At 39.7% G+C, this 25658-nt stretch overlaps 1 protein-coding gene across 1 annotated transcript in view; it reads left to right on the forward strand.

The window, feature by feature from the left end:
- The window catches only part of LOC122802849 (vitamin K-dependent protein Z-like), a 342162-nt gene that overhangs the window by 215807 nt on the left and 100697 nt on the right, over positions 1-25658 (forward strand). Inside the window, exon 5 of the mRNA XM_044072639.1 lies at positions 13113-13244. Within this exon, the coding sequence (XP_043928574.1) occupies positions 13113-13244 (132 nt within the window). The remainder of the gene's footprint in view (positions 1-13112; positions 13245-25658) is intronic.

The raw sequence follows: 25658 nt of genomic DNA on the forward strand, positions 1-25658 counted from the left end.
AAGTTGGACAATACACATCCTCCTTGTGTGATGACATACACCACTCTGGATCATGGCTGCAAAAAAAGCATGTTGCCAACACACATTTTCTATTGTGGAGACAGCCTCTAACATTGTTCACAATTCCCTCAGCATGAGCACTGGGATTGCATGGTGTTCTGTTCTGTCCATGTAGGACTCTGTGGTGTGCTGTTTATACTTTTCTGAATTACTCCATCATCTTGATTTTCCTCATTGGCATACACCAAGCCACTCATTTTAATCATCTTCTTTATTGCCAGGTCATTGTATCATCATTAGCATATATCACACTCAGCTTTGCTATTCCACAATTACCACTATCAGTATATTTGTCACTGAATAGCGCACAACCTGGACATGGCCATTTGTTGTGCAAATTCTCTTACTGCTGTTTGGTTACATTTTCTGAATTCCAGCTCATTACAACTTATTAATGATCATTCATGATTATCTGAAAGACTTTAAATAACTGCTGTGATACATTCATTCCCATAAGACATAAATATAGTGGAAACTCTGCAATAAACATAAATGGTGGCGACAGCCAATCAACAAATTATCAGATCCAAAGAAAAGAGTCTGTGAAACATTTTGACTTTACCCAGACCAAATCAACAAGGCTAAAGTAAACTCTGTATAAAACCAACTCAATTAAACAAGCTAAAGAAGCAAAACTTCATTTGTGGTAAAACTTGCCATCAGGATGGATGGCAGTAATAAAGCCTTCTACAGTTACTTCTGAAAAATGAAGAAGGAACAGGAACAATGAGTGCGAAATCAAAAAGATTTTACTACAGCAGAGTTAGCAGATATGACTAACACACTATCGTGCATACAGAAAATTTCAGGTCATATTGCTAAACCCCATACATTCTTCTGCCACACAGCATGATCTCATTTGAAATTTCATCTGAAGTGGTCATTTCTGCTCTTATGGATAACAGCACACGTTCCATGGGACCTGATACCAGGAGTCAACTTTTTGCAACAAGTGTCAGCCTAACATATCCATTATACACATTTTAATCCACAATTCACTGCATCTGCTGTATCTGGAAACAAACTACTGTAGTCCCGATGCAAAAAGGAAGCCCTTCCACAGACTGCATTAATTGTACACTGATTAGCCTCATAATCATGTTGTGCACAGTGATGGGGAAAACAATTATAGAATTTATTTAGGAGGACATGAGAAAATTCTTTTTCCAGGAACCAATCCAGTATGATTTTTGAAAGGTAGATCTTATGTGAGTAATGTTGTGCATTTCTTTGAAAATATTTCTATTGCCTTGGATGAAAGTTATCATCTCCTTAAAGATTACCTCAGTCTTTTTGAAGTACTTGATGCAGAACTATAGCTAACTTGCCTGGTACCATGTGCATTTTCCCAGCTTGTACCCCCTCAACTTTGAGTTGAGGAGAAAAAGTCTTCCTTCATGAAACTGAAAACCAAGAAGAAATCTCTTCTGCTTTGAAATTGTAGAAGGCTACTTGCTACAAATCGTAGAAGCAACAAAATTAACAGATTTACCACCCATGGAGCACTTCAATCGTAATGGCAAATGCAGCATCAGCATTCATTTCTGAAGTCACAATGTTCTCCAGGTTTCAGAAATGAAGTTTGCTTATCTACTCCCACATCATTGGGACCTACAAATATTGCCTCTTCACAACTTGTTCCTGCAGCAGCCACCCATTTGCATTACTGAGACCATTCCTTAAGTCCTTTTGACACACGTCACTTTAAAATGGACCTTTATATTCACATGAATGGTACAGTGGAAATTACTTAATGTTCAAGGTTAAAAAATGTAACCTGTTGACATCTGGCAAATCCCACCCTCCAACATTATATACACAAAATGGTTAAAGGCTTTGGTGCTCCTGTAGATAATGTCCTTTCATTTGATACCCACATAGTTTCTGCCATCATCAAAATATGCAGAGTTACCCATTTTTGGCTTCCATGGGTATGAAGGTCATGCAAATGCAGTAGTCATCCTCCTGTATAGAGTTCTTAGTTTTTATGTGTTAAAATCAGTTTACTATTATTTGTGCAAATGACAATCTGTCAGCATGTATGCTGCCAAAAATCATATTGTCGTTCACAAAATGTGGTGTATGGGATAGTGAAACACACATATGCGAATGCAGTAGCGTTTGCATAAGTGTGTTCAACAAACTACATGGAGATTGCGGTAGAGTGGGCATTGGAAATGAATCCATATCCCCACTGTAGTACGATCTCAGAGTTGGAATATATTATTAGCAGGGGGTGTGGGGGGGTGCAGTGATATGTTGTATAGGAGTTTGATTTACATCAGCTCCTATACAGATATCAAGTGATGTTTTCGATGACAATGTCAGCTCAAATGAGTTGATCATTTGGGTTGACATTGTGACGTGGTCGAAATTCCAGTTTCAACAGTTTACGTCGACATTGCAAACGGAAATTATTTAGCCTTTCCCAATATTTATAGTAAACCAGGAAAATCATTGAGATGTTTAAAAGATAGAATAAAAGTGCATAGGTCAGAGATTAAGAGAAATGCCCCAACCAATGCATAGCTAAATATTAATAAGAATGGTCCATTGCATACCTTTGCTTTTAGGGTTATAGGTACAGTAAATAGGAATATGAGAGGGGGTGATTTAAATAATAAACTTATGCTTAAAGAATATGAATGGATTGTACAATTGCAGGTTGATCACCCCCCCCCCCAGGTATTAATCAAACAGTAACTCTCAAACCAGCTCTTAAAAGCAAACAATGTTGTTTAAAATGATGTTTTTTTAACATAATTAATTGTATGTAAATTGTTTAATTGCATATGGATTATTATTGGCTGTGCTATAATGAAGATGTGTTTTTAAAGAATTTGTGAAGAGTGTATTTTAATTCGAACTGAGGAAGGGTTTTATATGAACCTAAAAGCTCTGCTGTTCTTATTAATTTTTCTTATGGTACATTTCTGAATTAATTTTGTTTTCTTGTGGTTTAATCATTTAGTATAGTTTTTTGCTTTACTGTGGCTCCTGTTTATTAATATTAGAGTTTTTATTGGACCAATTATAATCCATGGAACATTGCCATAAAACCTAATCAAATGCCATCTGGTGCAGTTAGAGAAGGTACAAAGATTACTTATAATGAGACTCATAGCAAATCTGTTTACTTTCACTGTATCTTATAATTGTCCTATAGAAAGCTTATGCCTAACCTGCAAAGTAATAAATGACTCTCTATTTAAAATGCTGTTTAGAAGATTCTCTTCTAGTTACCTTAACACAGGAGGACACTCAGCCTCAGTAAAATTTATATGTACCACACCATGAATTTTCTTTTTGTTAGCTGTGCCTTTCCAAATGATCATCAATCCTCTGTCATGACATGCAGGCAACCTTTTCATTTTTCTAGGGGTCTGAGTACTTTGGCCCATTCAATCTCCTGAAAGCGGTCTGAATCTAGCTAGGAGTACTGCTATCATCCATGCAGGGAGCATGTTTATTTATTTATTTTTGTTAAGGCCTGACATCTTCTGCATTTATCCAAAGTGTCCAAGAAGTTGATGTGCAATTGGCCAACCATGTGTATATAATCAATAACCCTGTATTCTCCACTGGTAATTCCACTGTGCTAAGTTATACCTCCATGTCCTCCACGTGAAGAGAGGTTTTACAGCACTGCCATGTCATTCCTCTACTTCCCTACCCCCATCTTCAACAGGTGCTCAAGCCAATAATCAGACTCAAGTCTCTTAGTTCATAGTCATAGTTTTACTCTTCTGTTCCATTGAAGCTAGCTACCATTCCATGCAATGTGGTATCATGTGTCAAAGACTTCCATGCCTGTGGAATGAAGTCAGTCCATCAATCCATACCTTTAAGAAACACAGAGTGGCTTTTTTCTGTCTTGCACATGTTCATAGTGCTGTGGAATCAGGAGAAAATATATACCAGCTAAATATTAATATCCAAATATGGACAATATACAAATCAAGACCAGTTTGAAGGAACTGAATGACTACATGGGCACCCTCTAGTTCCACTTGGGATCTGGAACACCATGCTCCTTAATCATACTTCACAACATTCTGGTATTTGCCAGAAAATACTAAATTAGCTTTAACATATCTGGGTGCCATGAAATTCCAAATGACACCTTTAAACTGTGATTTGCACTACACTTTAATTATTCTTGTGGCATCACCAATGTGATGACATCACTAGAGCTAGGATCACCACCATGAGTGAACTATGCAACTGAGAAACAAAGTGGTCTTGACTTGTATATTGTGCATATTTAGATACTAATATTTAGCTGGTATATATTTTCTCCTGATTCCACAGCATATACCTTCAGGAATGCATGGATCATGCAATCCCAAATAAAACCAAGACCCAATCCTTCAAAGGCAGGCGTCCTGTCTGGTGGACCCCAGCCATAAACAAACTATACAATAGAAGGAGGAAGCTACTACATGATAGAGCAAAATCCCAAAAAGGGAAGGCATCTCTGATCAGTATTAGCAAAAAGCTATGGGCACTCATAAAATCGTCTAAGGCCAGCTTCGAGAGAAAAATTGCACAGGACACTAAGGATAATCACAAGGCTTTCTTTAGTTATGTTAGGAACCTGGGTGGGAATTCCCAGATATGCTCAGAATTAGTCCAAAATGAGAAAAAATACACCGAACCCACAGACATTGACAACATCCTAGCTGACAGGTTCAGCGCAAACTCCCCCCCTCCACCAAAAGGGCAAATATCTATCCCAGCAGAGTGCTGCCCCCCTGACATCTCAGATGCTCAGGTAAAAGCCGCCCTCTCCAAAACAAAAAATACAGCATCAATGGGACCAGACGGTGTCCCGGGCTGCGTCCTACATGAACTCCAAGAAGAGCTAAACCCAAACATAAAACTACTGTTCAATCTCAGCCTTACTACAGGATATGTACCCAAAGAGTGGCGTACAGCAACAGTGGTCCTCTCCACAAAGGTGGTGCCTCAATGGATCCTGGAAACTATCGCCCCATAAGCCTGACTAGCTTGGTCTGCAAAGCTATGGAAAGGATCATCATGGACCTCATAAATAAAGATATTGGGGACCTACAGACACTGGATCCTACCCAGTTCAGCTTTGTTAAGGGCAGATCCTGCCTCTTAAACCTGGTTGATTTCTTTGAAACAGTCACCAAGGTCATTGCGAGGGGAAGGTGGTCCACACAGCCTACCTGGACCTCGCAAAAGCCTTCGATACAATACTCCACTTGGGTATTATAGATAAGCTCACCAGCTTAAATATAAATATGTCACTAGATGGGTTGCAAACTGGCTCAAGGACAGAACCCACATGGTTAGAATTGCTGGAGCCATGTCAGACTCCAAACCAGTTACAAGCGGCATCCCACAAGGCTCAGTCCTGGGACCTCTCTTGTTCGGTATATATTTCTCGGAGGTACAGGCCAACACGGAAGGACTGTGGCTGACCAAGTTCGCAGATGACTGCAAACTAGGCGCCATAATCGACTCTCCAGCCAACACAAGCATCCTACAAAAGGGCCTCATAGAAACAGACAACTGGTGCCAGAGCCATGGCCTCAAGCTAAATGCCAAAAAGTGTATAGTCATCCCCTTTGGCAAAAACAAAGTGCCCACAAATTACCACATAGGTGCTAATCCATTAAGTATGGAAGAAGTAATTAGGGACCTGGGGACCCAAGTTGATAAAAATCTCTCATTTGAAAACCACGTGGCCAAAGTGGTTAGAAAAACATTTTATATAGCCCATCTAATCATGAAGGGATTCACATCTAGATCAGGGGAGGTCATCGTGCCTCTTTACTCATCCCTCATCAGGCCCATAATTGAGTACAATGCCTCTTTTGGGATGTACCTTACCAGACACCTGCAGCAACTGGAAAGATGGAAAGACCCCAAAAGTACTTCACCAAGAGGATCAAAGGGCTCAAACAGATGCCATATGCTGCTCGGTTAAAGAAACTCCAGCTCTACTCAGTGGCATACTGCCTGCTCAGAGGCGATCTGTGCCTGATGTATAAAGCCATGTCCAACCCAGAATTAATTGACATGCTGCACCTCAGAAAATCCAAATCCCATCGAGCTACGTGCTCGAGAGACTTGAACCTCAGCACTGAAATAAATAGGACATGCTGGAGGAACAGATTCATAACCCAGAGGCTCCCTTCATTCTGGAATAAAATCCCAGTCCAGGTTAGGCAGAGTCCCTCATTGACTCTCTTCAAGAGGAATCTTGATGAGTGGATGGGAGATCATAGGTTTACCACGGGTATCACTTCTGTGTCACTGTTAGACAGAGGCACAGTATACTAACCTCGAAAAAGGGCATAGCAAAATTCATTTAAAATGGGTGGCGAAAGCCAAACACACTCTGGCTAGGCTTATAAATGCCCTAGGGCAGATAGCCTGGTATGAACCTATGAACCTATGAACCTATGAACGTGTGCAAGACAGGAAAGAGCCACTCTGTGTTTCATAGTAAGCAGTATCGTGAAAGGGGTGATGCCACAAAAGTCCAAGCCCAAAGAAACATGATCAAGTGCAGAATTTCAAGCAAACCCAAAGGGTTTATTGAATAACTATCTTCCATTTTAATATAGGTAAATTCTATAAGCCATTTTTATGAAATTGTCAGAAGTACTGATAAGTAAACTTGGGTTCCTGAATTATTTTTGAAGACATAGGTTTGTAACAACAGCCTCAAGATCAGTCTGTTGGATTTATTTAGCACTAATCTTAATAACACATTGAGATGTTTATGATGCACTTGTCCAGAACTTTGCAGATGTTGTATAGTCTCACAGGCCCAGGACTCTTCCTGACTGAGGCAGATTACAGCAGTGACACTTAGCAGTTCTCACGACTGTAGCAGTAGTATGCCAGAGGAGGGTGCCTTCAGGGATTGTCAGAGACAGGACAGTAATGAGACATTAAGGCCCTCTGTTGATAATTGGATCATTGCTTACACTTCTTTCTCAAATTTGTTGAGAGGTCAGTCAGCCTCTGTCATACAATTTTTAGTGTGTGATTTGTTTGTTTCTACTTCATTAGTGGAGTGCTACTCCTTTGTGTCATAAGTTTTGATATCCTTGCTATGTTGATCAGTCTTTAATTGATATTTAACTGTGTGTGTGTGTGAGTTTGTGTGTTTGTGTGTGTGTGTGTGTGTGTGTGTGTGTGTGTGTGTGTGTGTGTGTGTATGTGTGTGTGCACACGCTTGCGCGCGTGTGTTATCTATTATACTGCTCTTGTGGAGTCTGACCATTAGGTTCTTAGCCCAATGTGAGCTGGCAAAGCATTTAGAGATCAAGGTTCAGATTCTAGTTTATAAATATAGTGGCAGCATGATTCTATGCCATAATTCTGGATGCCATTTACAACACTTCCTGTTTTCCGTATCAGGAGTAATATAAGAGTCAGACAGCAGTTTAGGCATTGAACTTCACACCTTTGCTTCGAGCAACCCCACTGCAAAATCAAATTAATTCCTTTATCTTAATGCAGAACAGATTTATTAACCACTCTGTTTTCATATAGAGTAACAGCAAATAAAATGGCATATAGAAGATTATGAGTGGGTCAATGATTAGATTCAGCTTATTGTGTGATCGAGACATGGATGCCAGAAATTCACCCTGAGAGGTGAATCTTTGCACCCATGTCAAGAACACATAGTAATGAGATATAATCAGAGACATGATCCTAATTCTTTGTAGTGCATGAAGCTTTACCTGTGCCATACAGAAGAAAAAAAAATTGCTTAGTGTTTTACAAGGTTTCGTAGGTTCTTAGGTTTATAGGTAAATACTAGGCTAGCTGCCATTGCAGGCCATTTTAAGCCTAGCCATTTTAGTTTTTTGTGTTTTGAATAACCAATATCATTGTGTTATAGATTAGCCTTACCTATCCAATGGTCAATAATTATATATTACCCCTAATGAGAATAATTGGGATTTATGCATGGGATAAAGCATTTAGGAATTGTGTCTATTAGTAGTACAGAGACCAGTCCTAGAGTAAATTGTTTTGTTTCCAATCCATGGATCTAAGTTGTGCTTGAATATGGGCAAGGATGAACTTTGTTTTATGTGGATGGTGAGTCTGTCCCACAGCAGCAGTATCTTCTCTGAGATATATCTGTTCCTCCTAAGCATTCTGCTGATGTTGCAGAAGAGGTCTAAATCTTTAGACTGAGTATTTCTGAGACCGCTTGACTTGATGATGCAGTAAATCCATCAGTAATGTATTGGAGGATGCCTTGTATGCCAGTTACAGGTCACCTCATAGGATACTAAGTGAAGTGACAGGTCTTTGAATCAGTTCATGTAGGGCATATTGTTTGGCTTTGAATCCTATTGGTAAGGTACCTTTGTGGGTATTCCAGCTGTTGCACGTGTCTGGAAAGATACATGCCAAAGGGAGCATTATACAAGATGATTGGCCTAAACAGGGACTATGACATCCCTAGATCTAGACAAAATCCCTTTGTTTATATGCTATGCAATATATAAAGACTTTCTTTTAACAATGAACACATGTTGGCCAAAAGTTGGGTCACTGTCCAAATAAGTTTCCAAATCCTGAACAACTGGGTCAGCCTTTATATTGTCAATATGGTAGTTCCCTGGGGTAGATAACTAGTTTCAGTCCATGATTTTGGTGCCAGTTATTTATTTAGGACAAACCTTACTGCAGGATGGGTAAGTCATTTTGGGATTCAGTGACTGGTCCTGGCTTATAGTCATCTGCAAACTTAGTCAGCCCTTTAATATTGGCTTTTACTTTAGAAAAGTAAATGCCAAATGGGAGAGGTCCCAGCACAAAGCTATGGGGGACTCCACTGATGACTTGTTCTTTCTGTGGAGGTAACTTCCCCTATTTTGATTTCCTGCATCCTATTTGTGAGCCATTTGTCAATCCACTGAATGACACAGGGGGTTATTTCTAATTTATTTATTTTTTTCTACTATACCTGAGTGGGGGAATTATAGCCAAAGCATCAGTCAGGTCAAGGTATGTGGTGTGTACCATTTTGCCTTCATTCGTTTCTTTAGTAGCCTTTTCAAAAAAGTCCACCAGGTTGAGAAAGCATAACCTGTTCATTAATGAATTCAGACTGAGATGTGTCAAGTTTTTAGAAGTTCCCTGTGTCCTTATTGGTTTGTTCCATGACAAGTCTTTCACTGCCTTTGTGCATGAGGCTGGTCAGACGTATGGTTTGCAATTGCCTGGGTCTGTGGAAGGTCCTCCCTTATGCAAGGGAATGACTGTAGCTGTTCTCCATTCACTTGGTACAAAACCTGTATGGAGGCTGAGATTGAACAGTGCTGTTTGGGGTGTGGCTAAATTATTCTACATTATATTTAAAATTAATCCAGGGATATTGTCAGGACCCGTCAAAGCAGTATTTTTAGCTTTTGACAGCACTTTTAGGACTTGGTCTTGTATGATTACTAGAGGCAAGCCAATTTCAGGTATATCTTGAAAGGTAGAGGGAGGGTAAAATGAGTAAAGTTAGAGCTAAATATATCTGCCAGTAGATTCACTATATCTTCAGCTTCAGTGAAAGTAATACCGTTCACAATCAGCTCAGCACAATGTTGCATTGTGCCTTTGATATTACAAACATAACTAAAAAAGACTTTGTGATTGTTATTTGTTTGAGTAGCTATTTTAGCCTTAAACTTGTTTTTTATGGATTTTGTTAACCTCCAGAGCTGTTTGTTTATTTCAGTGATGAGGGCTCTAATATTCTATGAATTACCCTTCTTAGTTTTGGTCAAAATTCACTTCTTTTTATTGTAAAGCTTGTTGATATTATGATTCCACCATGTGGGTTTGTTTCTGGTATTTGCACTGCCCTTGTGCCTACAGGATACAGCTGCATCTATGCAGCTGTTTACATGCTAGTAGAGAGTGATGTTTTACATTACAGTGGATTCTGTAGAGTTAAGTGGGTTTGGTGAGGATTTGAAGCTTACCTGGGTTTGGTGAGGATTTGAAGCTTACCATTATATCACATATGAGTAGCCTCTTTGTCTTTAATAGATTTCTGAAGGTACTTTGGGTGGGAGTGAGTGAAGTCACGGTGGTACAGTGGTAGCGTTGTTGCCTCACAGCAAGAGCTTCTGTTCAATTCACAGCTCGAGTGCCTTCTGTGTGGAGTCTGCATGTCCTCCCCGTAGTCGAGTGGCCTCCGAAAGACATGTGTGAATGGGTGTGCCTTTGCTGAAGGTTGGGCATTGGGCTGGCAACTCGGCACCATAAAAAATCTACTGACAATCATTAGCAGACTGGAGTTCCGCTGTGGCGACCCCTAACTGAAAGCTGAAAAGACGAACAACTTTGGGTGGGAGTGATTTTTGATTCCAGTTTTATTTTAAAGAAGACTGCTTTATGGTCAGATCTAACAAGTGATGAAGATACACAACATTAACTGCTGGTGGTTTCCTGTGAGCTAGAGATTAATTATCAGTAGGGTCAAGACTGCCATAGCTTTGTGTTATATAAGCAATCAATTTCATCCCTGAGAGGTTGGAATTTTATTTACCTGGAGTGTTTGCAGTCAATGTGCATATTTCCATCTGTACCTTTCAAAAAAAAAGTGAGTGAATGCTAGATACAGGCTATCAACCAGTATGAGTATACACAAAGGAAGTCATATGAGCTCAGTGGCCTGTTGCCATCCTTGGAAAGAAAGACGGAAATGCTGTAGTTTATCTGAAGGAGACAGCAAGTGATATATTTTAGTAGATATCTGCTATCTGTACAGGCATACCCCATGGCATTCAAAAATGGAAACAAAGTTAAAAAAGTATCACTGGTATAACAGATGCTGATTTAGGGGGTTTTCAGTGATGGAGAATATGGATGATTGTTACTGTTGAATTGACTTTCCAACCCCATTTGCAAAAATAGCAAAAGGGGTTGTGGATGGATGGATGGATGGATGGATGGATGGATGGATGGATGGATGGATGGATTTATGGATGCTTCTAAGTGCTGTGTAGCATAACCTTCGTTTTTCTCAAAATTAACACCAATACTATTGTTTGTAAGCAGGATGTCTTCCTGGTCAAAACTTCAGACAGGATTTCTCTGATAACTTTGACAGACTTGTCTGACAGCTTGATGACCAAATAATCTGCATAAAGAAGTACATTTTTTGTACACGAGGAATGTTGAATCTTACTACTTCTTAACCTCTTAGTGGCAAAACAAAAAAAAATCTAGACAAAGACAAAATAACAGGGTGACAAAGGCCCAGAGTCAGGGGCAGATTCTGAATATTGGTGTCATAAATGTAAAATGTAAAAAGGTTGCCAGAATAATAGGTTTTGCATTGGCATGCATTTTCTGAAGGATAAGATGCCTGAAATTCAAATGTTTGTCATTAATTAGTGACTTCATTCCTCAATGATCTGCCCAAAAAACACACATTTTAATAGGAACAGACCAAAAATATAGAGCAAAAAATCCTGACATTCTGTTAAAATCATTACAGTTGAGAGGTATGAGGTACCGCAATTTTTTAAGCATGGTTATATAACAACTGGTCAACAAGTAATTTATATGATCTATTTTTTGGATAGTTCCTGAACCATTCCAATGAATAATTAGTCAGATCATGGTGGCTTAATCCCTTGATGAGTTACAGTATCAAAGGATTTGGTGAAATTTAAAAACACAAGCCATCAGGAAGTTGGGGTTGGCATAATGGTTAAGGTGTTTACCTCCCAGACACAGGTTAAAGAGTTTGATTCTCACATTTGAAGAGAAATTGCATAGGTTTCAAATGGCCTACAAGGGCAGCTAGCCTTGCACTTACCTATGAGGCTAATCATCATCTACTGACTGAATGATACTACTTAACAGGAAAGTAGGAGAAGGGCCATGCCACTGGGCCCCTTGCAATGTAACAAATAATGTGGTTTTCATGTTTGTTTGCCTTTACAAAATGCTTGCTGCTCAGTATCCATTAAAATATTGCAGTATTGTTTTGGAAGTTTTATCTGGATATGATTGTGCGCTCTGCCTCCCTTTAGAAGGATAATGCCATTTGAGTAGCATTATGTGTGAGCTAGGGTGAGCTTCTAGCCAGTTATTTATATAAAGAGAAAGGAACAATAACAGTAATAAAGCTGTTTGACATCAGATGGGATTTTCCTAGTTCTAATGAGACTGAACTAGATACAGTGTTGGAAGCTGCTGTCCCTCACTGAACCCAGTGTGTTTTGGAAAATATGTGATCATTTATTGAATACATCACTGTACTGTATTAACCTTTTCCTGAAATAAAGTTTTTTGGACAGCAGTTTATTATTTTCATTACAGTCTGTGTGTTGAACATAAGCTATCATTTCAAATATCTGTACTACGTTATTAGCAAAAAGTCTTCTTGACTTTCAAGTCAGGTGGCTTTGGGAGTTGAACTATCAGGAAAATATAACAGATGAGCAAAAGCACCAAAATCAGAGAAAGCTAAGATTCCAGTTCTTAAATACCTAATCCAGATCTTTGGGCTGTTACGGAACTCCCAAGACCCCAGAATTGTAATGACTTTCACTAAATGTTCATGCTGACTTAATGAGACTACTATGATAGCTGCTGTAAGACATTTATGACTCATGATAAATACTTCTTTTCTCTCTCTCTCTCTCTCTCTCTCTCTCTTTTCTGGAACTAAGAATTTGTAACCTGTACTAAAGATGCTGTTCAAATATGTTCTGCTGCTGCCTTGATATAAGATTTAATTGTTTTAACTTATTATATATATAAAGATAGATGTCAATGTATACATTTTCTAATCAGTACAAAAGCTGACCTTGGCATTGCTTTGGTAACTATTTACCAAACTGAAAACAAATTTCAGTATTGACACAAGTTAAAAATCAACATTCACTTATCAATATACAGTTTAAAGTCTAGCCTGACTAACCATGTCACAGATCAACTTGAATGTGTTGTTTGCTAAAGGACAATGTTGTAATGCAGTCACACAAAAAGCTATGATGCTGATACCACAAGTTAATTTTTAACATTTTATTTAGGTAAAAATGAGTGTCACCCACAAATGACAGATGGATGTCAGCACTTCTGTACTACAGGGACAGATCAATATATATGTTCATGTGCACAAGGTTATGAACTTGGTCAAGATAACAAATCATGCATTCCAAAAGGCAAGTACAGAATAATTGTATAATAAATTGCATTTTTTGTCAGTTTAACACTGGATGAGTGTAAGGGACATTGGCTTTTTCAGAACCATTGATGTGAGTATTAAACACCCCTAAAATAATTTTACTTGTCTATGCATTGCTAAGGAGGGAACTTGAAACAATAAACTGTGCTGTGCAGCACAAATATGTGGACTTTTACAACATACATATATCAAGCAGGATTTTGTATGTTCAGATTTATCCCTTATGTTACTTCATATTCCAGAGTACACATTCCACCTTCCAAAGTTCTTCCAAACTTTCCTAATTCCTTTGTTTATCTACTCCTCTTGTTATCAAATACCATTGCTGTTTTGTGCTTTTTGGCACTTATCAGCCTATCATGCTTCCCAACTCCCCAAAGAACCATTCTTTCTCCCATCCTGCTCTGGCATTAGCAGCCCTATAATCTATGGGGGGGGGGGGGTCTCACCTTTTTATAGACATACCTTCTTAACAACTAATATGCTGTGGGACTATAAGGCGTATGCTAACAGGTAATATTGCATGGCTGAGGCAGTATTTTTTATTTTTTTGCTGTTCATATAATGTTCTTTATCTCGCCCTGAAACCTTTGTGCATTGGCCAGTACACTGAACCACAATATGATCCATTGTTCTGCATACCATTGAAGGTCAGCTGGAGTGGGTTCACTTCTTGGCAGGCTTCTAATGTCAGGTCTATGTGTCCACGGAATGTACTTCTGGGTCTTTAGCTGGGAACTTTTTTAGTGCAATGAAATCTGACACCATTCCCAGGGATTGTGAATTGGCATCAGGTGATCACTGTCATCAGTCCAAAACCACTACCGGAACCCTTGTTATAATACAAAAAAAAAAAAAAAAATACCCAGCTTACTGAGCAACTATCTGAACCCTGGTTATCAGTGGCACAATAAGTGTTCTATCAGTCTGCACACAGGAGACAAACTATAATGAATGGCTTTCAGTTTGCAAAGTATGCCAAATCTAGATGTTCATGGTAGACAGACTATAAGTAGTCAGTGTATTTATGTATGGGGAAAGCTGACGCATCTCCCTGCAAGCTGTCCTACCTTAGAGAATGCAGAATGCTGCACCCCCCACACCCTCCTACTTAAATATACCAACTCTGAGATCGCACTTCAGTGCAGAAAAAGGAAATTCTCTCATTTTGCACTGAACATCGCCATTATGTTTAACCTTCAAAAGCTTGAAATTTTGATCATATGGTGTCGACCATATGTCATTCAAAATTTCAAGCGTTCATGTTTCTAATAGGAACCCAGTTTAAGGACATGCAGACCACACCAGCAGCGCTACAGTGCCTTCCACACATTTAGACCAGCTATTGCTCAGGAAAAAAATAAGGATGGAGGTACCTCAGTTTACATCAAAAACAAATGCATCTGAAGGCTAGTCAAACAGCATGACACTCTTGAGCTTCTCCACATCCAGGTTAGCATAAGCGGTCTCACACTGTATCCTTGCAAACTATAGGTCCCCCTCTATGACCTATGAAACCCATAACAAGCATTCAAGCTTTATTTATTTATTTTATTTGCCCTTTGATAACTGGGAAAGTCCAACTGAGCCAACAACACATTTTAATGGAGGCCTGGGGGAAAAGCTCCACAACAGATTCAAAAACATTTAATCAGTAGTTGAGTAATTATATACAAAGGGAGAAAATCCCCACAGCAGATAAAATGTTTATATGAATGCAAATTTGACTATGTCACAAGTGATAATTCAATAAAGGTGTTTATTGAAAAAAAAAACTTAGACTGAAATACTTTTACAGAAATATTACTAGGATAAATTGTGATCAAGAATAAAATATGTACAAGTAGCAAAACACACTGCAGAAGTAGATAACTTATGTCAAACAAACTAATACAGTTATTCAAAATATTGACTATATTCTAATAATATATGGAGCTGAAAAAATAATAGAGCATTCTGCTGCCAAAATAGGCTTAGAATGAGATGAGGATGAGTAATGAAAAGGAGGTGCAATATAAGGAGATGGAGAGAAAGTTATTATTATTATAATGATAAGAATGTTATGGGAGGATAGGAGAGATGAAAATAAATAGTAGCAAGTGTTGGCTGAAGAGGTAGAAGAACGTACATTAGTAGTACAATATAATTAAAGTGAGAACTTCTTTTCCTACGTCTCAATAATTCTCAACCTCTTAGAGCAAGAAATCAGGAAATAGTGCAAATAATGGAGGGGCAAAGGCCCAAAAATAGGAACGCATTGTAAATATTGCTCTTACAAATTTAGAATGTTGATAACATAACAGGTTTTCCATTTGCATGAATTTTCTGAAGGATATGAAGTCTGAAATTCAAATGTGTACCATTGTTGTCTCACTTCTGGCCTGAGCGGTTTGCCGGTGATTTCCAGAAAACTAGAGTTTTATGAGAAACAGACCAAAAATATGAGGCACAAATCTGGACATTCTGTGAATATCGGGACAGCTGAGAGGTTTTGATGTCTGGCCATTACTACCTGCTATGATATGGAGGTGTTAGTGAATTTACAATGAGAAAAGTATAGTTACAATGAGTAGGTGGTCATGCATCTGCTTTTGAGGGCTGTGCATGTACAGTTCCAGGTGTCAAATAGATATTTCTTTAGAGTGGTCTTGAAATTCATAAGGTTGCTAGTATGTTTAAGAGATAAGGAGAGAATTCCAGCAGTGGGCTCCATAGCTGTAATAAAGAAGCTTCTAATGACAGTTGTGGTTTGCAGGTAGTGAGGAGCATTTTTTTTCCAGATTGAAGTGGCCTACTGACTTCCCAGCCTCAGTTACTGCTGACTCTCACCATTCAACGCAATACCATATTCATAAGAGATGCTAACCACTCCAGTATAAACTGGGAATTATATACAACTCCAAACTTGCAGGCCCAAAAATTCCTGGACATTGTAATCCCAAACACCTTAACTCATCTAGTCCATTTGCCCACTATGAGCACAATCATCCTGGATCTGGTCATCACAAACATGGGAGAATGCTACCCTACCCAATCCAAAGTAATATCTTCTGTAATAAGGAACACTCTGCTTTGAAATAAAAATAAAACTCAGGACCCCAACTAACTCTGCAACTTTTAGGAACTATTCTAAGGCAAACTACCTACTATTAAGTATTGTTGCCTTGCAAAATGTCAAGTCCTCTTAAGTCCTGAAAACATCTCTGCCAATGTGGAATTGTTCACAAAAAAAACTATACAATCATAATAGTTTTACAGAGACAGACGAACCTACCAAGAATACACATAGAACAGACTCAAAAACAAGCCACTCTGGTGGAGTCCCAACATCAGTAGGTTCTAGAACAAAAGGAAGAAAAGCATTGCAAAAATCAGGAAGTGTAACATCCAGCAAGATAAAACAAACTTCCTCATGATTCTTAACAAGTGACTAACAGATTAGTCAAGTCTGCCAAAGCCAAAACTGAGGTAAAATACCTCCTCAGGGCAAGGACAATCAAAGGCAGTACACAGCAATGTGTGGAACTAATTGTAAATGGGGCCACCTACACTGAGCTGGAAAACATAGCAATCTACTGGCTGACAAATTTAGCTACAGCCCCCCCCCCCAACACCACTCAGGAAATAGCACTGAATGTAACTCTCCCAACTATCACTAGGGAACAGACCCTCTATGCACTCTCCATGGCAAAAAAATCCACATTTATGGGCATTAAAAATATCCAGGATGCTGCTTAAATGGCAAGAAATACAACCTATATGGAAAACTTCAAGTCATCATCCCTCTGCACAAGAGTGGGACACCTATGGACGCCTGGTAACTGCAGACCCATAAGTCTGACTGGTCTTATATACAAATCCATGAGTAAATTATCATGGAAATGATAAACAATGTCACAAGACTTCAGACTCTGGATCCAACCCAGTTTGCTTTAGTCAAGGACAAGCCATGCTTACTTAACCTTGTGGATTTTTTTGAGAAAGTGACCAAATCAATGGACAAAAGCAAAATGGTGTGTACTGCCAGCTGTGATTTGGCCCAGGCGTTCAACACAATACCTCATTTGGGCATTGTAGACAAACTCATAAAATTAGGTAAAACCCCTACATCATCTACTGTATAACCAGCTTGCTCACAGGTAGAACCAAAGACGTTAGGATAGGGGAGTCTATCTCCATAAAGAGGCCAGTCACTAGCAGAGTTCCTCAAGGTCCTGCACTGCATATGCTCCTCTTTTGGCATCTACTTCGCTAAGGACAAGGCCAGTGTCAAGGACCTCAGACTGTCCAGGTTTGTAGATGATTGCAAACTAGATGCAACCAAAGAATGCACCCAAGGCACAACTACCCTCTTGAAGCAGACAGAAATTAGTGCCAGAAGCTGCCACATCGATAACATATCCCTAAGGGTAGATCAATTAGTCAGGGATTTATGGAGAGATATAAACAGCAATGTGACCTTTGATTATTGTCTGTCTAATGGTAGTAAGGAAATCATTTTATCTTGCAGAACCTATAAGCAAGGGTATGGCATCTTCCACTGTACTCATCTCTCATCAGACCTATAATTGTGTAAAATGTTCCTTGAATTATTTCCTGACCATCCAGGCAAATGCAACGACTGGAACATCCGCAGAGGTTTCACACAAAAAGAATACTGGGTGTACACCACCTCCAGCCTCACATAGACCTACTAAACCAGCACTGGCAAAAAATACACATAAATACACTAAATCATACGCAGACTAACTAAAAACCTGCAAAAGCATTAGAGAGCTCCAAAGCAGACACCCAAAAAACCTGCACCTCCCATCACAAACCAGACAATACATAAAACACAAAATCAATGTGCCGCACAATCACAGCCCTTAAGGCGAAATAACATACCTAGCACACTAGTAATAGGTGATTCTATAGTCAGGCACACTGACGTCCCACCCACTAGGCTGGACAAGGAGAAGGTTACTGTTAGCTGCCTGTCGGGAGCCAGAATCCACCACATAACACAAGCACTCAGGTCACTCCAGAACAAGTACAAATATGACTCTGTCATTGTTCATGTTGGTGTGAATGACCTGAGACGTACCTCCCTGGACTACATGAAAAGAGACATGGAAGAGCTCTCTGATCATGTAGCCCAGGCAGGCATGACCCTGACCCTGAGTAGCATCCTGCCCACACCAAGAATGATACCTCAGTATAAATAAAAAATGATCAATTTCAACAATTGGCTAAACTTTTGGTGTCATTCAAAGGGGAATCCAGTGTCTGTTAGCCTGGGACGACATGCTTGAAAAGCCGCGTTGCTTCACAAGAGATGGCTTGCACCTGTCATGCCTAGGCTTTCAAATACTGACCAAAGCTCTTGCTGCCCCCATAGTGCCTTTTTTAGGCAAGGCTCAAAAGTCAAACCCACCTCCATAAACAACACAAATAAAAAAAATGAAGGTTATGCTACTCAAAGCCAGGAGTTTAAATCTCAAAATGCTTGCGCTCAAAGCACTCCTCAGTATGGAGAACATTGACATCTGTGCAGTAACTGAAACCTGGTTCAAGGCTCCAGAGAGCACTCCAGCACTACTGGGCTACAACTCATACCACACATTTCGGCCACAGTACACGGACCTAAACACAAAATGAGGGGGTGTATCCATATTCATCAAGGATACCTACACCTCAAGGTTAGTGGCACAGCATGATACCTCTGAGATCATCCATGTGCAACTAACATCGGGCAAATCTGCAATGCAAATTGTGGCCTGCTACAGATCACCCTCCATGACTCAAGACCACCACTCTGCCTTTCTGGAGACATTGGAAAACATGATAGTCCTACCGAACACCCTGATATTGGGTGATTTCAATTACCCTACCATTAACTGGGAAATCTACTTGAGTACAATCTCCCAGGCCCAGCGCTTCCTGGAATTTATCAACTCAAATGCCCTGGGTCAGCTGGTTAACTCCCCTACCAGAAGTGAAAACATATTGGACCTGGTCATCACCAACATGGGTGACAGGTGTTCCGCACCGGAGGTCAACCTATCACTGGTTAGATCAGACCATAAACTAATCACTCTGGATGCCCACACCCCACCACCACCCCCAACCAAGGAAACCACAGTGAAAAACTTTTCTAAAGCAAACGTCACCTTACTTAAGACAGAGGTGGTAAATTTCACAGCCCCCAAGCTAAAGGATAATGCTGCCCAAGATGCAGAATCCTTTACAAATGCACTCTATGAGCACCTACAAGAATGCATGGATCATGCCATCCCTAGCAAAACCAAGACTCACTCCCCTAAGAGAAGGAAACCAGTCTGGTGGACCCCTGCCATAAACAGGTTATACAACAAAAGGAGAAAACTAGTTCAGAAAAAAAAGCAAATCCCAAGAAGGAAAGACATCCCTGATCAGTATCAGTAAGAAACTAAGGTCCCTCATAAAATCATCCAAGGCTAACTTCGAAAGAAAAATAGCTAAGAATTCGAAAGATAACCACAAAGCCTTCTTTAGCTATGTCAAGAATCTAAGTGGCAACTCGCAGATATGCTCTGAGCTGGTGCAAAATAGCACAAAATATACTGAACCTACTGATATTGCCAACATCCTGGCAGATAGATTCAGTGCAAACTTCACCCCCCTCTCACCTCCAAAAGAGCCCACAACAATACCAGAAAAGTGTAGTGTCCTGGAAATCACAGACGCACAGGTGAAAACATTCCTTTCAAAAGCCAAAAACACAGTGTCAATGGGGCCAGATGATGTCCCAGGATGAGTCCTGTAGGGCAGATCATGCCTACTAAACCTGGTTGACTTCTTTGAGACAGTCACCAAGGCCATAGACGAAGAAAAGGTGGTTCACACAGCCTACCTTGACCTCCAAAAAGGTGTTCAACACCATTCCTCACTCAGGTATTATAGAAAAACTCACCAGCCTGAACATAAACCCCTACGTCACAAGATGGGTTGCCAACTGGCTTACAGACAGAACTCACGCAGTAAGAATAGCAGGCTCCAGGTCTGACTCTAAACCAGTCACAAGTGGTGTCCCGCAAGGCTCGGTCCTGGGACCCCTACTGTTCATCATATACTTCTCAGAAGTGCAGGCAAACACAGGAGGACTATGGCTAACCAAGTTCACCGATGACTGCAAACTGTGGGCCATAACTGACTCTCTGGTTGACACGGACATCCTGCAAAAAGGCCTTACTGAGATGAACATCTGGTGTCAAAGTCATGGCCTCAAGCTAAATGCCAAAAATGTATAGTCATCCCATTTGGGAAAAACAAAACACCCATGGATTACCACATAGGTGGCAGCCCCCTTAATACAGAAGAGGTAATAAGAGATCTGGGGACCCAGGTAGATAGTAATCTCTCCTTTGACAATCATATTGCCAAAGTAGTTAGGAAATCCTTCTATGTGGCCCATCTAATTATTAAAGGGTTTGCATCTAGAAATAAAGAGGTTATAGTGCCCCTCTACTCATCACTCATCAGACCCATCAGAGAGTACAATGCCCCATTTGGGATGTACCTTACAAGACACTTCCAACAGCTGGAAGGACCACAAAAGTACCTCACCAAGAGGATTACTGGCCTCAAACATGTGTCCTATGCAGACCGACTGAAAAAACTCCAGCTGTACTCAGTGGCATATCGCTTACTCAGAAGTGATCTCTGCCTGACTTATAAAGCCATGTCCATCTCAGAATTGATGGACATGCTCCACCTAAAGAAATCCAAGTCACTGAGAGCCATGCACTCTAGTGAGCAAAACCTCACCACAACAATAAATAGAACATGCTGGTGGGATAGATTCCTGTCACAGAGACTCCCCATGCTTTGGAACAACATTCCTAACTACATTAGGCAGAGACCCTCATTAACACTCTTTAAGAGAAACCTTGATGAGTGGATGGGTAACAGAAACTACATCCCTGGGATCACTTCATTGGCTCTGCTTGACAGAGGCTCAGTTAATTAATCAATAGGGCAGCGAAAGCCGACACACTCTAGCTAGGCTTATAAATGCCCTCTGGCAGATAGCCTAGTACCTATCTATGAACCTATGAACCTATATCCTATTCAAATTGCATCATAGCCCTGTTCCTGTATTCTGTCTCCTACAGACTGTTGAGGGGCAATCCATGCTGGTCTCTAAGGCATCCTCAGATCTCATTCTGATGGAACCTCTGCATACCCATAAAACAATAGCATCAGGATTACCCAATCTAGGGACCTAAACCTTGTCTGTGACATAAATAGGACATGCTGGTGGGATAGATATGTGTCTCAAAGCCTAACCCTTCTCTGGAACAGGTTTCCCATTCATGTGAAACAAAGTTCTTCTCTAATCCAATTCAAGTGTAACTTGGACCACTGGATGAGGAATCAGAAATTCAACCTTGGTCTGGTACCTGTGCCTCTTATAGGCAGAGGCAGCCTATAAATGCTTGATCAGCCAATCCCCTAAACTACATATACCCCTTAAAATAGCCTCAGGGTACCAACATTTGTCATATATAATTGGCATACATGGCTAGGGTTAAAAAGGCCCCTGTGGTCATTAGCCTAGTAACCACCTATGGACCAATAAATTTAGATAATGAAAGGCATCCAATAGTCAATATCAGTGGAAACCTGCATAATGCATTTTGCAGCACTGAGCCTCAGATATTATTCTGATACACATACATATAGATAAATAGAGAGATAGACAGATAGATAGATAGATAGATAGATAGCCAGGTAGATATACAGAGTGAAACATAACACTTGCACACCAGCTTTCTCTTCCATTTCTCCTGAACTCTTCTCTTCTAAGACAACCCTACAGTACAAACCTAAACTACTACTTACCCCACCCTGTCAGTGCTCAAGTCTCAAACCTCATAGCAAAAAACCCTTCTTCTTTTATAACTCCAAATCTCTGTCCACTCTAAGCTACCTCACACTTATCCTCCACTGAATCTCCATCTCACTCCCTGGTGACATATACCCCAACACCGGACCCATCACCATCACTCAACCCATCAACTCCCACTCCCAAACCCAAACACTCAAGTCCATTCGCCTCACAACATTTAATGCCCAAAGCCTTCATAATAAAGTTCCTAACTTCCATGCCTGCCTTTCCCATAACCATCCTGACATAACTGCCATCTCAGAGACCTGGCTCAAACCTATTATAAAAGATGTAAAATCAAACACAATGCTGCTTCCCAGGTTAACACCACTGCTCAGAAAAATTTTAAAAATAATACCATCAACCAAACACTGAGCAGAAGTGATAGTGAAGGTAAAAGTTTCTTGTCCATCAGAAAAAAACATCAAAAACTAGGTCTCCTTTACAGACACAACTGCTACCTCAGCCCCTCCACCAGACAAAGAGTAGCCTCCTCCTACCTTCTCCCCTCTCTTATGTACAGTGCTCCTCTGTTTACCAATCCCCAGCATGGCCTACAATCCAAACTCAAGTCCTGTTACCACAAAATTTGCAAATTTGCAACCAGTTAAAAAAACTCATCCCACCATTGCCACTCTCTCTCCATGCCCGGCAATGGCTCGAACTTCCCAACTACTGGAAATTCCTCCAGCTCACAGCTGCCCACAAGCTTATCTTCAAACCTTCAAACTGCCCTTCTCTCACCACAGCCTTAACCCCCTACATATCTAACTGCTCACTCAGATCTGAAAACAAAGATCTCTTACAAAACTACAAACCCTGATGTCCTCCTGGCCAACTGCTACTATCCTGCTCCATAGCTAATGTGGAACTCTCGCCCCCCCCCCCTTTACAATATATCTAACCATAACAAATTCAGATCTCAATTGTTCTATCATCTATCTTCCAAATGGGAATGCTCATGTCACACTCCAACTTAATTTTTCCCCTCTAAACCCTATCTCATTCTCTTTTTCCATCCTATACAACACTTAGATATCATTCTCAATATTTCCACCAAGACATCCTTGGATAATTCTACTTCTGCACCAGGGAGGACCTATTCCATAATATGAATCTAATTTATGCACCAGAGATGACCGATTCCATAATATGAAACTAATTTCTGTATTAAAAAAAAACACATTCATCTTGAATATACTACTGCTTTTATACTTGTATGTTTAATGTACAATGTTCTTTTCATAATGCCTTTATAAAATTTCTCATATCTGTATTTTACTCATACTGTATAATATACTACTGTTTTGTGTACTTGTATGCTTAATATACAATGTCCTTTCTCTATACGAGCCTTGCTGTATTCTTGTTCCCTGATTATAATGTCTAAACATCATCACATATGTCTGTATTATGTTTTTGGAGCTTCCCCCCAGGTCTCCACTGAAAACGGGCTCTTCTCATCCCAGAGGACTTCTCCAATCATCAAAATGAAATAAATACATGAATAAATACATAAATAAATAAACTACTAATGTCAAAAGTAACCTGCCCTTCTCCACATTGAGATTTATAACTTAAATCACCAATTAAAATTTTCTATGGTGCATGCTATTATATTTGTGTTCTTTCTCTATTACTTAAAAATTCTTGCAGTCTTAGTCTTATATATCCATCACTTCTGTATGGTTTTGAGGAATAGGCATATTAATGAGCCAGACAGCCATTAAATGCTTCTGTCAACTAAATTAAAACAAAATGCTGTTTCTAAAGTCTAAGTCTTAAAAGTATTAATATTTATAAATTAAATTATTTCCTGGGCAGCCTCATAATATTTACAATAGCTGCCTCTGAAAAAAAAAATTAATATCTTAACTTCTCACTTGTCAGATAATTTGAGTACTTAATATGACACCATCTTGGTGTATGTTGTCTTTTTCTTCAGAAACTGAAAATAATAAATATTGGAGTTACATGTTTGATATAGTTAAAAGCATTTCACTTCAGGAAAAAAATAACTTATTCAGGTTTTGTCCTTAATTAAGAATAAAAATCCTCACTTTCAAAGATTTTGTATTCTTTATGGTTTAGCTGGATTAAGCAGAACTCAATTTTAAAATGGGTTTTTATTACTCTTTCATGCTCCCACAGACCACCCATCCATTCACACACATTCTGTTTCTGATTTTTAACATCTGTTTTTGAATGTGAGTGTTAAAAAGTACATGTTACAATTAGCAACTGTTCACAAATGCATATATTCACTGACAACAGAGACTAGCAACCCATTGATTGTAAAATAAGGCTAAGAACTGACATTACCAAGTGGCACTGAGCTGGATTTAGAAAACGTTGCCACATCTAGGTAAGTAAATTTGTCCAATGAGTGGCCACTCATAGGGTGTGTGTTATTCTGAAAAGCAAGCTCCACAAGGTCGCCCAAGCAGCATGGTCGGATATGGCATATACTAATGGTTGTATAATTACATAGTAATTAGCAGCATTTGTAAAACAAGTCTCCATGTAAGCTAATGAGGAAAGCGATTCAAGAAAAGCATAAATGTTGTGCAAAATAGCAGCTTCTGGTATATTTTTAAACTCATGGTGTTCAGACTATGCAAATCACTAAGCAATGTTGGATGTTGATACAGCAATAGTAAATGTGTATTTGCAAGAAGCTCTTATAGCAGCCACTTTGCCCTATGGTGCATGATGTCACACCAGAGACATCTGGTCATGTGACCATGTTTAACATTTTATGACTCCTAAACACCTACATTGTGAACCAGTACAGTGTAGATAGAGACACATTGTAGAAATGTGTCGAACCTGTCTGCAGCCACATGGGCATCAAGGGATACCTTTCCCAGTGGATAAGGTATGTGTGGCTTTACATATATTTGCTACTGGGACCTTTCCTTGACCCATTGAGGAAACAGTGGGGATATTTAAGGCATCTGCTATGAAAGTATTTCATCATTTTCTCAGTGCCGTGCTACAGTATATCTGGGAGTATATATGGTTCCCAAGTACCACAATGAAGAATGCCAACATCATGTGAGGATTCTCTGACATAGATGCAAAAGGAGCTGGAAAAAATACCTCCAATGACTAGGCACTGCTAAAATATACTTAATTCACCCAAAAAGGATTAAGCGTTTTTGTCAGATTATAGCCTAAAACTTCATCTATCCTCTTCTCAGTCAGTGTAAGCTATGATAGCCTATCCATATAGCTAAAGCTACTGCAGCTGTAATCAAAAAGAATTGTGTAAATAAAACTTACCATAACAGTAGATATTTTAATGTAGTCACTCCTTCCCTCCACCCCCCCCCCCATGGTTTTGTTGCCAGGGTGAGGGCCTTTACTTTTCCCCAGCATTGTCCTTATCAAGGTTCTTGCCTTCCTCACTACCTCCCTTTCCCAGTTGGCATGAAAGCTCTGAAGGGCTCAGGGCCAAAAACACTCTTTTTCTTCAGC

The sequence above is a fragment of the Protopterus annectens genome, chromosome 5.part0, assembly GCF_019279795.1.
Source record: "Protopterus annectens isolate FY-2018-M chromosome 5.part0, PAN1.0, whole genome shotgun sequence".
NCBI lineage: Eukaryota > Metazoa > Chordata > Ceratodontiformes > Protopteridae > Protopterus > Protopterus annectens.